General features: G+C 47.2%; 3 protein-coding genes across 3 annotated transcripts; 2 read left to right on the plus strand and 1 right to left on the minus strand.

Annotated features, from left to right (window-relative positions):
- Positions 1-3332: 3332 nt before the first annotated feature.
- Positions 3333-7305, plus strand: LOC4345678 (uncharacterized). Its single transcript, XM_015794662.3, has 2 exons — positions 3333-4776; positions 7288-7305. The coding sequence occupies exon 1, from the start codon at positions 3534-3536 to the stop codon at positions 4752-4754; it is 1221 nt and encodes a 406-aa protein (XP_015650148.1). The 5' UTR covers positions 3333-3533; the 3' UTR covers positions 4755-4776; positions 7288-7305.
- Positions 7306-7742: 437 nt separating this feature from the next.
- Positions 7743-9450, plus strand: LOC4345679 (uncharacterized protein At2g39795, mitochondrial). Its single transcript, XM_015793817.3, has 2 exons — positions 7743-8352; positions 9085-9450. Exons 1-2 carry the CDS (start codon positions 7811-7813, stop codon positions 9242-9244), a joined length of 702 nt encoding a protein of 233 aa, XP_015649303.2. The 5' UTR covers positions 7743-7810; the 3' UTR covers positions 9245-9450.
- A 672-nt stretch (positions 9451-10122) lies between these two features.
- On the minus strand, positions 10123-13433 carry LOC4345680 (Golgi SNAP receptor complex member 1-1). The gene is made up of 5 exons (XM_015794664.2): positions 13219-13433; positions 11855-12082; positions 11470-11631; positions 10536-10649; positions 10123-10441 (listed from the first exon to the last, which is right to left on the minus strand). Exons 1-5 carry the CDS (start codon positions 13252-13254, stop codon positions 10328-10330), a joined length of 654 nt encoding a protein of 217 aa, XP_015650150.1. The 5' UTR covers positions 13255-13433; the 3' UTR covers positions 10123-10327.
- Between the last annotated feature and the right edge of the window lie 2576 nt (positions 13434-16009).

The raw sequence follows: 16009 nt of genomic DNA on the forward strand, positions 1-16009 counted from the left end.
TTCGTCAACACCCCATTCATTTCACAGAGATCTGAGTGTAGGAGTTCTAGAGGTGCCAAGTTTCTCTCCTCAGCAGCCTTGTGAGGCTTGCGAGGTTGCTTTGATTGTACACAACTATGGCACTTAGAACCTTTGACAATGGAAAACTTAGGAATTAAACACATGCTGGAAAGCCGAGACATCAAGCCAAAATTAATATGACATAAACGTGAGTGCCATACATTAGCCTCATCATCCACACTGCCACAAATATGGTTCATAGACTTATTGCGGAAATCAGAAAGAGAAAAGCGGAACAGGCCTCCGCACTCATAACCTTTACCAATAAAATATTCATGTTTAGACACGACTACTTTATTAGACTCAAAAACCAACTTAAATCCGTCTCTAGTCAGACGGGAGCCACTAACAAGATTCTTGTCGATAGAAGGGACATGCTGCACGTTCTTCAGCTGCACGATCTTTCCCGAAGTAAACTTCAAATCTACCGTGCCAACACTATGAACAGAAGCATGTGACCCATTCCCCATTAGGACGGTGGAACCCCGTGCGACCTGATAAGAAGAAAACAATGATATGTCAGCACAAACATGTACATTGGCCCCAGTATCAACCCACCAATTAGTAGACTGATTAACTGAAAAAACAGTAGGTAAATTACCATACCTGCTTCCATCTCCAGTGTTGCCAATGGTCACATTAGCAGACTTAGAAGTCTGCCCTGCAGGTGCCTTCATCCCCTTGCGCTATGGACACTTCCTAGCCAGATGACCAGGTTGCCCACACACAAAGCAAGTCCTCTCATCCTGGTTAGGATTGTTGTTGTTCTTCTTCTGCTTCTTGAAGTTGGTGGTCTGTTGAGCTTTGTATTTCCCCTTGCTCTTGTTCTAGGCCTTGTGCACAACATTGGCACTGGACTGCCCACCATCACCCTTAGACGCGACATCTTTTTCCCGAGCTTTCTCCTCAACATCAAGAGACGCTATCAACCCCTCAACGGAGTATTCCTGTCTCTTGTGTTTGAGTGCAGTACCGAAACCTCTCCAAGATGGAGGTAGTTTCGCAATAATGCACCCGGCCACAAATTTGTCGGGTAAGACACACTTAAGGAGTTCGAGTTTCTTAGCCATGGTTTGTATCTCATGAGCCTGTTCGACTACAGAACGGTTGTCAGCCATCTTGTAGTTATGAAACTGCTCCATGATATACAGATCATTGCTAGCATCAGTAGCAGCAAATTTAGTATTCAGTGTATCCCACAACTCCTTAGCGTCGGTCATATGCATATACACCTCGACCAGACGATCGCCAAGCACGCTAAGAATGCATCCCACAAAGAGAGTAGTGGTCTCATCGAATTCTTTCTGCTAATCAGCATTAAGAACGCCCATAGGCTTGTCAGTACTCACCCAGAAGTATTTCATAGCTGTTAGCCACAGAATGACCCTGATCTGCCATCTCTTGAAGTGCACACCGGTGAATTTATCTGGCCTCAGTGCATCGGCAAAACCAACCATAGTAAAATCACAGCGCCTATAATAAGGTTTTTGGATTGTTGAAATTATAAGCACATAATGATTTAATTTATTCCATAAATAAATCATGACATTGCAGATGTAAACTAGATTGAACGCATCATTAGATCTACACATGTAAACTAGGCAGTAAAACATGAACAGATCAAATATGCGCAACATGTCGAACACGTACCGAGGTGGTGGAAAGATCGGTTGCTCGACAGGAACTACTCGCAGTTGCGAGCGTCGACGAAGGCGCGAAGCACGCGAGCGAAGAGGAAGGCGAGCCTTCGCGAACGAACAGGGAGCAGTCGCACGAAGCGCTTCCCAAAAACCTTATTGTCGCCTTCTCTCGGTGCAGGATATCGAAGGCAGAGGTTCTGGAGACCTGCTCATCCGATCGCCGATGCATGCCGGCGAGCGGGATGGAGTAGTCTACGAGCGACGGCGCAGCACAAAGTAGGAGGCAAACCCTAGATTGATTTCGCGTGTGTTGCGTGAAGGCGGAGGCTCGGTTTATATAGAGATAGGTCGCTTGATTAGGGCGCCCGCAGGATCTCCACTCCGTGTAACCGAACCGGATAAGTCACGCGTAATGTTTTCAAAACAAAACAAATCCGAATTTCCCGCAGCAAAACAAAACTGCAAAAGGAGGCTGCATCTACGCAAGGGTGAGGAGCCAATTTTGAGGACCATTCGACACGCGCGCCGCCTGCCAGGCCCTGCCAGGCCAAGCGAGGCGAGCAAGCGCGCGCTTGTTCCCCCTCTTCTCTCCACCACACATGCTTCAAGTGGCTAGGAGGGCATCCTCCCTTTTAAGGAGGTCCCCCTCTCCTAGAATAACCAAGGCGGTACTAAACTCCACATGCATGCCATCCCATGAGGTGGGCTTTTGTGATTTTTCAAAGAATTAATCTTCGAATGGGCCTTAGCCCATCTATTAATTCCAACAACTATACCCTCACATGGTTATTAGAATCTTAGCATTCGACAGAAAACACCCTATAAAATCATGTGAATTTTGATTGTTTTAAGATTCATGCAGTATTATCCTAATCCTATATCCACCCCTCCTCTCCGCCGCTAGATCCGCCACCACCTCCTAACCAAAATCCTGCTTTGCCTCTGTCACTAACACTGGCCCACCGCCTTCCTCCATCCTTGTAGCTTTGGTGTCCCCTCCCGCTGGGGCATCACCTCCCATGACCATCTGTTTAAACCTGGCAATCTCCACCCCCTCCCACCTTCACCCTAACACGAGATTCTAAACCCTAACTCAACAGTGTTCGTCAAGGTAACCAGAACTAGAGAAAAATGTGTCATCGGAGTTGAATGAAAAGAGCTACAGGGCTGTCGGTGGCATAAATCTAAAGGTCAAAATTTTGTGAGACTTTAATAACCTCGATAATATATTGAATGTCATTCAATAATTCTGATAAAAAAAATAGGACGCTACCACATGACTTCGGTCTTGTGAAAATTTATTTTGATTCTGTCACCGCCAGGTGGCCCCGGGTCCAATGCTTCATTCCCTTCCCGTCCCTACATTCCAGCGCCGTGACACATCGGAGGCCTCTGGTCGAACCAACCCAAACCCATCCATCAGAAAGAGCACGGAAAATGACATTATCTTCGTGTAACGCAGGTGTCGTCCTAAAACTGAAAACTTTTCGAATCGTATCTGCTTCAATTTCGTATTCGACAATATTCGATTCCGTTTTTATATCTGAGTTTTCAATTAAAAATTAAAAAAACAAAAATTGCTAAAGGTGATTTCCGTTCATTTTAGAGCCGTTTCCATCCCTATGATCAGGCGAGCTCGAGCATGAGTCCACTAGTCCACTCCACCTCCCCCCTCGTTTCTCAGCTTAACCGCACCCCGCACCGCACGTACACACGCCCACGCCTCCTTGGATCCGCACGGGAGCACAGCTGCACGCATCTCGCCCTCGCCCTCGCCTCGCCTCGTACCATCCGACGCGCCGCGCCGCGCCGCGCCGAGGAGGCGGAGGCGCGATGCCGTCCGCGATCGCGGCGTGCTTCCGCTGCGCGCCGTCCGCGGCGGCGGCGGCGTCGGCGGCGTCCGGCCCCGCGGGGCCCAGCCTGGCGACCTCCGTCTACGAGACCCACCTCGGCCTCGCCGCGCTGTCCTGGACGCGCACCTCCCTCGGCCTATCCCTCCGCGCCGTGCTCCGCCTCTCGTCCCCGGCCACCGCGGCGTCTGTGGGGACGTGCTTCGACGAGGACGCCGACGAGGAGACCCTGGCCTTCCGCGTCCGCCCCTGGCTCCTCTGGCGGCGGCGCGGGACGAGGCGGTTCCGCGCCGCCGGGGACCGACGCGTCGACCTGGCGTGGGACCTCACCCGCGCGCGCTTCCCGGGCTCGGGTTCGCCCGAGCCTTCCTCGGGGTTCTTCGTCGCCGTCGTCGTCGACGGCGAGATGGTCCTCGCCGCGGGGGATTTGTCAGACGCCGCCTACCGCAGGACGCGGGCAAGGCGCCCCGCCGGCCCGCGCCCCGTGCTGCTCTCCCGGCGCGAGCACGTCGCCATGCGCGACGCCGGCCGCGGCGGGCGCGGGCACCGGAGCTGGGTGACCGTGCGTGGCAAGGAGCGGGAGATCTCCGTGGATCTCGTGTCCCGCGGCCGGGGCAGGGACACGGGGAGCAGCGGCAGCAGCAGCAGGGAGAAGGACAGGGCGGACGTCGGCTTGTCCGTCTCCATCGACGGGGAGCGCGTGCTTCACGTCCGGCGGTTGCGCTGGAAGTTCCGCGGCAGCGAGCGTGTCGACCTCGGCGGCGGCGACCGTGTCCAGCTCTCCTGGGACCTCCACAACTGGCTCTTCCCCCAACGCGAGCCTCCCACCACGGACGCCGCGGCGCACGCGCACGCGCACGCGGTGTTCGTCTTCCGGTTCGACCTCGGCGGCGGCGGCGAGGAGGCGTCAGAGCACGCCAAGGCTCTCTGCGACAAGGCCCCGAGGAGAGACGCCGCCGGCATTCTGAGAGGCTACTTCGCGCGGTGGGGGCAAAAGGACTGGAGCGAGACCGGCAGCGAGAGGAGGAAGAGGGGGAGAGGCCGGCGGCTGGCCAAGGCGAGCTCCTCCTCGTCGGCGTCCGTCGCCTCGTCGACGGCGTCGTGGGCCAGCGGCTCCACCGTCATGGACTGGGCGAGCCCCGAGGAGGCCGAGATGCAGCGCGGCGATGGCTTCTCCCTCCTGATCTACGCATGGAAATCATAGCGGCGACGGCGACATTGTCCCGGTTGGTAAAATTATTCAACATTTTTCTCCCCCCAAATCGCTGTAATTCGCGGTGTTCTTGTGCAATTTGAGCCTCGAGGGATCGAATTTGATCATTGGATTACAGTAGTAGCAAAATGCCAAGTGAAGTGAGCAGAGCTAGTGATGGAGCGGAATCTGTCCATTTTCGGAGCACATTTCGCATTTCTTGGTCAGAATTCATTAGCTAGGAATCACATAATAGAGGACTCCTGCCTGATTGGTACTTTTGATAGCTTTGAGCAAATCCATCAGAACAAGCATCATCTACTCTTGTACGTAGTGGTATCTAATTTTGTCTCTCTCGTGTCGCTTGCACACACCGAATCTAGTAATCAATCAAAGCAATCAATCAATCACCTGTTTATTGCAGTAGCGATCACCTGTCAGCTCTCAGTCGGTTCAGTCCTTAATCATAGGGATTAGATCACGAAAACCGGTTGTTAGGATCGTGATGCTATAATTCCAGTAATCACTTAATCTTGTACTATAGCTGTACTACTATAGCAATGTTTGTTAGTATGTTATTGTTCTTTTTATGATTAGTCCAGTGGTTAAGTAAGGCATGTTTACACTGTAGTTAGGCTGGATAGCTGCGATGATAAATTCTGCAGCTGAATTCCCGGCTCGTACAGTGACTGGAAGCGTTTTGTATAGTCAAGAGTCATCGTCCGGTCTAACCGCTTTTGGACTAGAACCTGCTTGACTAGTCAAGGTCGTCACACGCCACGCCCAATTGGTTAAAACGAGCAATCAAATCCGACGCGTTTGATGGTGTTCCGTTCTACTCCTACTAAAGATTCTGGAGGAGTGAATGAACACCCATGGCTTTCATACCGGAATAATTGACCCAAACAAGATATTTTTAGTGCCTATAGCAGTTCTAGATAGAGTTTCTAAATTCTAAGTTTAGTTAACTAACCTTGCCATCGAAGTCACTCAACCTTAGGCTCTGTTTTTTGGTTGAGTTGGGAACCCATCCCTCCGGTACGGAAAACGAAGCAGTCCATTAGCACGTGATTAATTAATTATTTGCTATTTTTTTTTCAAAAATGGATCAATATAATTTTTTTAAGCAACTTTCGTATATAAACTTTTTGCAAAAAAATACACCGTTTAGCAGTTTGAAAAGCGTGCGCGCGGAAAATGAGATGGGGGAGTTGGGAACTCCAGGAAACGAACAGAGCCTTAGTCAATTAAGCAACTTAATTACAATACTCGTCTTCTACTGTAGTTTCAGCTCCCTTTCCGTGCCAGTCAAGCGTCCCCGGGAATCCAAGGATCGTCGGCCACTGGCCTCTGCCGGACGCGATGCCGATCGATGGTGCTTGTTGCCGTCGCGCGTGGCGTCCCAGCCGAGCCGAGCCGAGCCGTGTCAGCTGCCGCAGCGAGGCGCTCGCTGCATGCACGGCGCGGCGCAAGCGCAGGGGGAGCAGCGCGTGGGCGTGGGCGCGTGGCCCGTTGCCCCGTTGGTTTTGGGTTTCCCCCGGCTTGGCTGTTGGTGGCGCGTGCGGTGTCGCGGCCGGCCGCGGCGCGCGTCGTCGGTGTACGCCGCCCGTTTTCGCTAGGCGCGACGCGCTCGTCTCGGGCGGTATATTTTTGCTCCGTAGGCCGGCAGGGCGCCGGGCGAGCGAGCGTGAGCGAGGGTTTTGTTTGGTTGTGTGCCGTGGATTTTCCGCCGCGCCATTGGTTGTTTGCGTCGGGGCTTTTCTCTTGCCGTTCCACTGTTCCAGTGTCGTGTGCGCTGCCGCGCGCCCTGCCCGCGCAGCCACGCTAGGGGCACTGTCGACGCACTATATCTACCGGCGAATACAGAGAGTGAGGTCAGGCGTTGTGTTTTTCCAATTTCCGAGGTATATAGGCGTTACAGCTCGCACAGAGGGCAGCGCAGATCTGTCACGACTCACGAGTGCAGCAGCTTGTGCAGAGCAAGCCGGAGCACGCATGGAATGAGGGATATGATTCACCAATGTTTACTACCTAAGGGTGGGCGCTGTGTTAATAGTAATTTTGATAATAAAGCAAATCAAAAAAATAAATAATAATCCTATAATTTTTTGAATAAGATGAAATATCAAAAGTTAAAAAAAAAAACTTAAAGCGACAAGTATTCTGGGATGGAGATAGTATTAGTTGTTGTTGTAGTCACAATGGTGAATGAATAAAAGTGTGTAGTAAGCTGGACCCCGCACTCACTAGCCATGAGAGAAGGATGAGAGAAATTATTTGTTTATTCCTTATGACTAGATAGTAAACATATTACCTGGTATTTGTTAGTTACCACTTCTACAATGTATATAACTTAGTAGTAGTAGTATTTTATTCCTTACTACACACTTTGTGGATAGTAAGTTATAGTCCGTGAGTTACCATAGTCCCATAGACTTGCAGAACTGCATCTAGGTCCCCATATACTTGCCATAGTCCCATAGTCGCGCTCGCCTGCTTCTCATCCTCCGCCGTCTCATGGGCCTCGTCCCCTCCCTCCTTGCAGTGCACCTGACCATCTCACGCGACGCCAGCGTCGCTGCCATCATCGCCGTCGCGTCGCTCGTCGCCGGCCGCCGACGCCCTCCTCCTCTCCCACTTCGCACTGCCGGCCTCGCAAAGAAGTGAGAGAGAGAAGGAAGGGAGATAAGAGGGGAAAGAGAGAGCAGACTGACGTGTCCACGTTGATATGTGGGGCCCATGTGGGTCCCACGCTGACTCAAACCGCCACGTCAGACAAATCGGGGTCAAAACCACCGAAGGACCTAAAGTTGAGAGATGTCATGTATCTGGTTTTGCGGTTATGAGATGATTTTGTAACTCGATGACAAGTTGAGGGTCCTTTGGTGTACTTTTTCCCCTGCAAAATAACTGGGCCCATTCCTTTCAAGCCTTGCCCGGCCTAAAGCCCTCAAACTGCCGCAACCCAGAGAAAAACGAACCCGTCTACCCACGGTGTCCGGCTCGCACCGTAAAGCCGCCCCAAAACCCCCTTCCCCAAGCATCGCCGGCTCGCCGCCATCGCCGCCATGGCACGGCGGCTGCTCCGCCTCCGCGCCCACGCCGCCGGCTTGTCCCAGCGCCTCGCCCCCCGCCTCCTCCCCTCGCGCCCGTACATCTCCGACATGCGCCGCTCCGCCTTCTCCGACCGCCTCCTCCGCTCCCTCCGCTCCGAGATCTCCTCCCGCCGCGCGCCCTCGCCCCCGCCCTCCGCGGCGCCCTTCGCCGTCGACGACCGCCCGGGCGAGCAGTGGATCCGGCTGCGCCGCGCGTTCGGTGGTGATGATGATGATGAGAAGGAGGAGGTCAGGGTGGACGCCACCATGGTGGACGGCGCCACGGCGCCCACACGCTCCGGGGAGGTCGCGGGTGCGGGGCCCGACGACGCCGCCGGCCCGCAGCTCAGGATGCACATCAGCGTCAACGTCGAGGTCACCAAGGCCGCGCGGCGTGACCTGGCGCTCACCTTCGAGTGCTCGGCGTGGCCCGATGAAATGGAGGTGGAGAGGGTCTACCCCGTCCGCCGCGGCGGGCCGGCGGCGGCGCAGCAGTACATGGGCCGCCAGTTCAGGTGATCCGGCATTCTGAAATTTGCTTGAAAAGAAACATGGAAATCTGCACGGTCATGCTGTTTTGCGTCTGCTCCTTGATTTGTTGATAATCTTCGCGCTTGATGAATTATGATTGGACTACTTTAGTGGCGAAGTAACAACAGAATAGATTGAATGCTTGATGTTTTTTTAGGGTAGATTGAATGCTTGATGTTGGGGAGAGAGAATTTATACATGACATTTCGATTTTTAAGCATTTAGTGAAATTTGGCCAAATTTCATTGTGTTGTGTGCTCCTAGATTGCAGTTACAACTTGCTACAAGAAAATAATTGGATAAAAAAGGGAATCACGAAAAGAAGAGACTATGTATGCATCATAGTGTCTTATGACTTAAGAATCAAAAAACGAATTGATCAAAAAAGGAATCACCATTCACCAAAATACTAAGTATGCATCATAGTGTCTGGAAAGAGGTGGCGATCTATTTTTATTTTTTCTAAAAAAAAAGAGTGGCGTCTATTTTTATTTTTGCGAAACCTTTTCTTTTTATTGCAAACCACATGTACTATATAGACTAAGGATCTTGCATTCCTAAGGTTCTTGTTTGCTACCCTAGGTACATCATATTTTGGTTTGTTCAAACAGGAGTACTGGGTTTAAACTATTGTTACAGTGGGCAAATCTTCTCTCTTGAACTCTTGCTATCTTGAACTGGACATTGCTTACTAACCTAGATGTTCCAAATAACAGTGAGTTGGATGACGAGATGCAAAGCACGGTACATGATTACTTGGAGCATCGAGGGGTGAACGATGAGCTTGCCGCATTCCTGCACTCATACATGGAAAACAAGGAGCAGACAGAACTGGTCCGGTGGTTTAAGAATGTGGAGTGCTTCATAAAAAAGTAGGCGATATCTTCTAGACACTTATGAGACAACATTAGTTGATCTTGCTTTGCAACAATTACAACCAGTGATCATTTTGGCACCAAATGTTCCCAATGCCACAAGTATTTGTTGTTATTATTGTTGTGCTAGATACACGAAGGTTGTAGTTGTACACTCCCAGTTCAGGACGAATTGGTTCACTAGTTTATCAAATGGTTTATACTCTACTGTGCTTCTCATCTTGAATATGGTATACTGTGACAGTTCATGTTAGGCCCATTAAACATTATGCCTGGATTCCTTTTCATTGTTAATAAGTAATATTTCCAGATCGTCACCGTTAAGCAATTGCTCATGTTTTGTCACTTTTAAGAAGAAAAAACACAAAATTTGTCCAAAAACTTCCTAAAAGCACAAAATTTGTCCAAACAGTACTATGTGATGCTTGGATCGCTGATAATGTCAGTTCTTGGTAGCTAGGTATACCCCAAAATGTACTCCTGGTTGAGTAGTTGGAACTGAACTGAAGTACTGAACCATCCAAAGTTCCAGACTCTTTCGGACAACGAAACCCACCATCAAGCAATCAACCTTTCAGGGTCTATTCGTTTTGGAGAAATTTTAACACACAAAAATAGGAAAAGTGGAGGAATAGGAATAAATGCACACTTCAATCCATAAGAATTTTCCAAGAGGTTTGAGTGGATGAAAAATTTCCTATGTTCTCTCTACAACTTATAGAAAAGGAAAATTTATTTGGTTTTCCTGTTCCTATGAACCGACTGATACTCGTAGGAAATGATCCATAGGAATCTGAATCCTTTGGTTTTCCTCCAAAACGAATAGGCCCTTATACAGTCTGGATTCAATTTAATAAACCTTGATATGGAAGAGGGGGATACTTAAATCAATACCAGAAACTTATTTTTCTTCGTCACGGCTCACATGTACAGATGGGGTTGAAGTAGCTCAATCAGAATGATAGTTAATGTAGCTAGAACAGCAGGTAAGATATAACATGGGGCGATATTGTACAAACACGGCAAGCATGTATACTACTACTTTTCCAAACATACAACACTATAACGCCTTTATTTGGCAAGATTACTTTGACATCCAATAGATAAAAATAAGAAATGCACAAACAGATGCAACCAGGGATAGAATAATGGTGTCCATCGATTTCTTTCTTTTGATGGATGAAAGAATTTGATTAATCTGTCAAAAGGGTATACAAGATGTTAGATTCAGATGTACATAAAATGTTAGAATGGGTTGTTTGTTAACAACTAAAAAGGGTATCAAGGTATACCGTAGGGAGCCGACTGCTAACGTTGCTTATCTTCGTAGTAATACCACCAAATGTTGATCGTTGCAACATAAGTGTGCCTAATGTAGCTTGAGCTTGTGATATCACGGTATCCATCTGTAACACCATTTCAATGTTTACAGTTTCAATTTAGAATAGTCTAGTTGAGAATATATAAACAGGAACAGAAACTAAATCCTGAACCATTAATAGAACTTTTCCCACATACGCCTGCATGAAAAGAAACTTACATAGAAGTATCGACATGCAACCCTAAGATAGTTGAGTGCAGAATGTCTAGGAAATACCATGTTAAGTGTTGAGATCGAAGGATATGACCAAAAAAAATGTCAAATGACAAATGGAAATGTGGTGACAAGGAATTTGCAGGCCCCAAAAAGGATTTATGTTCCATGCACTTCCCATATACTATGCCATAATCTTCGAGACCCCAGGTGGGTGCTATTCTGGGGGAAGTGTGCAAAACATAATATGAATGCAATCATCAAGCAGTGGTGCAAAAAGGGAAAAAAAAGAGGTTCAACTGAACTTCCAAGTCCCAAATTATCCCTGTGCCGGTGTAGTAGTGCGATGGATTAAAATACTAATTTAAGCAATTTACATTCTTTTCCAACCTTTTAGCAGCTTTAAGATCGCAGTCTTGAAAGTGGAAACATTTTTTTAGACCAAATAATCATTTCACGTATATTTTTATTAATCCATCATTTTGGTTTTATTTCATTGCCTTCAAGGTTAGGTTACCCTGTTATAGGTCAATATTATCATAAATGCAATGTCTAGTTGAAGTTTACCTGGTACTCATTTGGAAAAAATACTGATTACTTGATCAGGATTCAGGAGTGTTGTAAAGAAAAGGCACTAAAACAATAGAACAAGGCCATAAGGTGCGGGTAGTGCTAGAGTAAACCAGCCATACCTGCCCAGTACTCCTGCTGATCGCAGCTTGTTCTTTGAGCAGAGCTTGATCAGAGTCAGCACCCTCTTCAACATCAAACTTCGCTCTGTCAAAATCTCTCAAGTCAAGAAGAGAAGCATGTTGTTGCTTTGCTCTAAGGCTTGATCGGAGGCGATAGAATTCCTGCATTCAATTGTAGCAACATTATGAATCTGAAAGTATCGTTATCATGTATTCGTAAAGTTTTGCTCCACTGAGCATCAGAAAAACCTGCAGTGCTTTTTAAGATTAAGTAAAATAATCCTCATGAAGAAGGTAATTTGCAAGAAGCTTGCCTGAAGCTTATTGAAACGGAGCTAATCACAATTGCTAGGAACTGAAAAGAGGTGGAGGAAACAACTGTAACCTGTGTAAGGTCTTGCAATATCTCCATATGACGAGTCAATGTATGAGAAAGGACTTCTGAGCCTCCTGATGATACCCATGTCTGCATTTGAGAATTTACTTGCTGAAGTTGCTTCAGCGATCTTTCTATATCGGACTCGATATCATTCTCAGAACCATCAGATTTCATGGAAATCAATTTACGGTAAGCACTCATTTGGTCATCTAACTGAGCTTCTAGCCTCCTTGCCTTCAATGAAACAAAAGGCACAATTACTTAAAGTAAACAAGTAATGCAAAAAAACGTCAACGAATCTTTTTAACACATTAAACCAAAATCCAATATTTTCAGCAAATGAAATTGAACTAAGCAAGGGAATGCATCAGATGATTTTTTTTCCTCTTAAAGTGGATGGAACGGAGAATGTCATGGAGAGATTTAATAATAAGAAACAAAGCTAGCAGTGCCAATGTCCCAAGATAACTGCTCCAATTCGTAGATCTGACAGATCCGTTTCATTCTGTTTTCAGTTACACAGTCAGTATCACGGGTTTACCTTTCTTTTTCCATTTTCGAGCGTGATTCATGGCAACTATATGCGAAAAAAAAGAAGGGTTTGGTAATGCGGTATGAATTCTTTCCTAACACAGGCTTGTATTGGGCCGTCACTCGTTTACTTTGTGCAGAAACATCCAGTGTAAAGTCAGAACACCGAAATGACGCTCATCCCGCATGCATCATCCATGTCAACAAGTGCCAACACCCAACAGCCAAGTCATCCAAAACTCCATTGGCTCTATGTGCAGTCTAAACTTAGCCGTTTTGAATTTCGATTGCATCACAGTATCACACACCAATGATACCCCCCACACAGTAATTAGAAACTACAAAAGGATGCCACAGCCTCATAAGCTACAGCAACTAGTTGCGCAATGCACTTCGCAGCACTAGACAGATAGTGAAAATACATGCCACAAGTGCACCTCAACATGGAGCTTTGTATGAATTGCAGCAATGTTTTCGCTCCGACACCATCTAGATCACGCCTCCTGCTCAAGCCTCCACAGGAAGGAACAAATTCCCATGGTATACAAGTACAACCCTCTCTTCAGCGGGAAATTCGCGCCCCCGCACCGGTCGAATTCGCAGATAAACTAGAAAAAGTACAACTCCGAGGCCAACCACCCCCCCCCCCCCCCCCCCCCCCCCCCCCGCGCAAAAGCCCAAATGTAACACGCAACTCCGACGACCAGCCAGATCTCGAGCTTCAGCGAGCGGGCAATCGGAGCCAGCGAGCCACGGGTGGGGAGGTCAGGTCGACGAGAGCCGAGACTGTGGAGAGAGAGAGAGAGGCGGGGGTGGGGGGAGGGGAGTTGACGGCTCACCTGCTTGCGGAGGGCGTCCCAGGAAGACGCCTCCATGGCGGCGGCGGCCGACGGGGCGCGGCGCGCGGGGGATCTCGGTGGGAGAGCTTGGGCTTGGCTGCTGCCGCTGCTGGATCTCTCCCCTATCGGGGAAGGAGGGGAGAGAATCGGAGAGAGTAAGTAGGACGCAACGCAGAGGGGAGGACGAAACGGGAGGGGTGGTTAGTTGGAGCGTTGGACGAAGACGACGACGATGGACGAGCAGAGAGCAATTCGGGTGCCGAACTGGCGAACTGGGCCGAGAGGTGCCGAATTCGGCCGCCGAGCGCCCGAGCCGCGCGCTCGTGCGCCAACAATCTCCGAAGTGGACTGCCGTAAACTCTTTTTTTTTCCAGTTTTGCTATATATTTATCGATAAATTTTCTCCCACAAATTTGACAGATGTCGTAGTGTAATTATACTGTAACTATAATGTAAGTTGTATGCAACTTTCAAAAATCTCTCTGTAACATATTATTTCGATAAAATGGAGGTCGTGGAACAAATTCTTTCACATATGTGTGTGCTGTGATTTTTTTCTTCCTCACCAGAATAAATCTTGTAATAGATCTAACGATTCAAAATTACGTGAAACTTACATACAAGTTACACTATAGTTACATACAAGTTACAGTGTAATTACATTACGATTGTACTATAATTATATCTGTCAAATTTTTAGAAGAAAATTTGTCGACAAATGTATAGGTGGCCCTTTTTTAATCTACTTTGTAAAGGGAGAAGGGGATCTGGGGTTGGCTAGATTTCAGTCACCTAAAATTCTCATTGTTTTTTTTCCTTTAAAAGAATTCTCATTTCTTCTGTTTTCATTTAATTTTCACCGAGACTTGGAGATCATGCCCTTTTTCTTCTCCGACGACAATGCTAGCTAGTTAGATTCTAAAGTCGAGAAGGTGGTTATAAGAGTTAGAGACAGTGTTTTATTTTATAGGGATAGCTTGGAGGACATGCACAGTAGCGACAGGGCGGTGGTGGCACTGGAGCTATGGGTGAGGAGGGCCAACGGTGGGTGAGGAGACTAACAAATTAGAAGGTGGAGGAAAAGGGTGACACAAGTCACAAAAACGCCGAAGAAAATATAATATATGATGTCTCACCAATAAGAGAGAGAGAGCACCGCGGAAAATGGTGAGACGGAGGAATTGAAGAGGCAATGAATATCTTCCTCACTAGATCATTCTTGGAATCGTATTGTTTGATATTTTATAGGGACGTTTTAGTGTGATATTATGTCAATCTAATCCTTCCATTCTAAATCAATGGATATAGATTAATTTACATATAACTAATCAACGGATTGTTAGTTAATGGGTGAAAGCGAAAAAAATCATTTCACTATTATCCTTTGTTGGTGCTAAAGCAATATACCCGTCTCTATTAGGATTAGGACACCAGAAACATCATTATAATCATTATTAACAAGAGTGTCATGCTCAGAAGAAAAGAAATATTAACACATAAAAGTTGTGGCACAAGGAAACCAATGCACATGATTCATTTATTCAACAGAACCATATGCTAATAGCAGAATAACTTCATGTTAAAATCTAAATGTTGTTACATGCTAGTTGTATTTACAATTCAACTATGTTTGTATCCTTGAGCTTTCACGAGAAGTCCAGCACTAATTATAAGCTGAGAATAACCGCTAGACATATGTTGTTTCGATGCAATGAGTGTTTGAGCTGTCAACTAATTGCATCGAGATGATCGTTGATACGCGTGTCGGCCGCCAATTGCATTTGAGATAATTATGATGAATGCTGCACCGTTGGGTTGATTGGTCTGATGTTGCACCAGAAACATCATTTATTATGCATAGTCTTACCTAAACAAGGAGCTCAAGTTAGCCTAGTGGTGTAGGCGACATGGTTGCATTTGGCCAACCAGGGTTGCCTTTTTTTTTTAAAAAAAGTTGTTCGATCCACCCACCCAGTTCATACCGGATGGATGGTTCTTAAAGAAAACCGATCTGATGAGAATGTTGATTATGGTTTCTTGTGATTCAATCAATAGACCGGTCCAATTTTTTTTTAGCAACGGGACAATGCATCCTCCTCCTTTTACAACTAAATTACACTATCCTTACAAATGTCGCCCAAGTAAACTCCAAAAACATTGTTCATTCAGTGATGAGTCAGAGCAAGGTCAATAGTGCATCCGGTTGTTAGCTCCAATATCTCCCATGTCATCTTAGAGTTAATACTAGCACTAGCTAGTACACTAGGTTGGCTGTTGTGTTGATATACCTTATCAATCAAACAATTAAATCTGCATTCAGATATCAAGTGTTGACAATCAAAAGTGGCTATATCCATGCATGTAGCTAGTTGTGTTATGATGTGAGCTAACTGCTTAGAAAGAAATCACCAAATAACAGATAGTCCACATATTGTATCAATGTGTATGATCAATTTTGGCTCGTATTTTATCTCTGAAGCAAGGTGGTGCTTGCGCGGTACCGCGATGATGCCGTACAACAAGAAGAAGCACATATATCCATGCTGCACCATTGCGAAACAGCCTCCACGACAGCGACATCATGGCCTCGATTCTACCTCACCCGAAGTCTACCTTCGAGGGGCCAAGGTGTCGCCATCCGTGAATGCACTCACGCCGCGGTGCACATCTTGAAAGCCGACGAGCTCTACTTTTATTTTTTTATTTTTTTTTGCAGGAAAGCCAACGAGCTCTTATTGATTATGGATTCACGGTAGCTGTGTTCATCGTTTGCCTCCCGATGAGATCGTTG

Source organism: Oryza sativa, chromosome 8 (genome assembly GCF_034140825.1).
Source record: "Oryza sativa Japonica Group chromosome 8, ASM3414082v1".
Classification (NCBI taxonomy): domain Eukaryota; kingdom Viridiplantae; phylum Streptophyta; class Magnoliopsida; order Poales; family Poaceae; genus Oryza; species Oryza sativa.

What these genes read in the sequence shown, in the direction of transcription:
- LOC4345678 (XM_015794662.3), top strand. Translation starts at nt 3,534, where the DNA reads ATGCCGTCCGCGATCGCGGCGTGCTTCCGCTGCGCGCCGTCCGCGGCG.
- LOC4345679 (XM_015793817.3), top strand. Translation starts at nt 7,811, where the DNA reads ATGGCACGGCGGCTGCTCCGCCTCCGCGCCCACGCCGCCGGCTTGTCC. An exon ending in TACATGGGCCGCCAGTTCAG is followed by an intron (nt 8,353 to 9,084) that starts GTGATCCGGCAT and finishes TCCAAATAACAG; the next exon opens with TGAGTTGGATGACGAGATGC.
- LOC4345680 (XM_015794664.2), bottom strand. Translation starts at nt 13,254, where the DNA reads ATGGAGGCGTCTTCCTGGGACGCCCTCCGCAAGCAG. An exon ending in TCAGCAGGAGTACTGGGCAG is followed by an intron (nt 10,650 to 11,469) that starts GTATGGCTGGTT and finishes ATGGTGTTACAG; the next exon opens with ATGGATACCGTGATATCACA. An exon ending in TTAGCAGTCGGCTCCCTACG is followed by an intron (nt 10,442 to 10,535) that starts GTATACCTTGAT and finishes CCCTTTTGACAG; the next exon opens with ATTAATCAAATTCTTTCATC.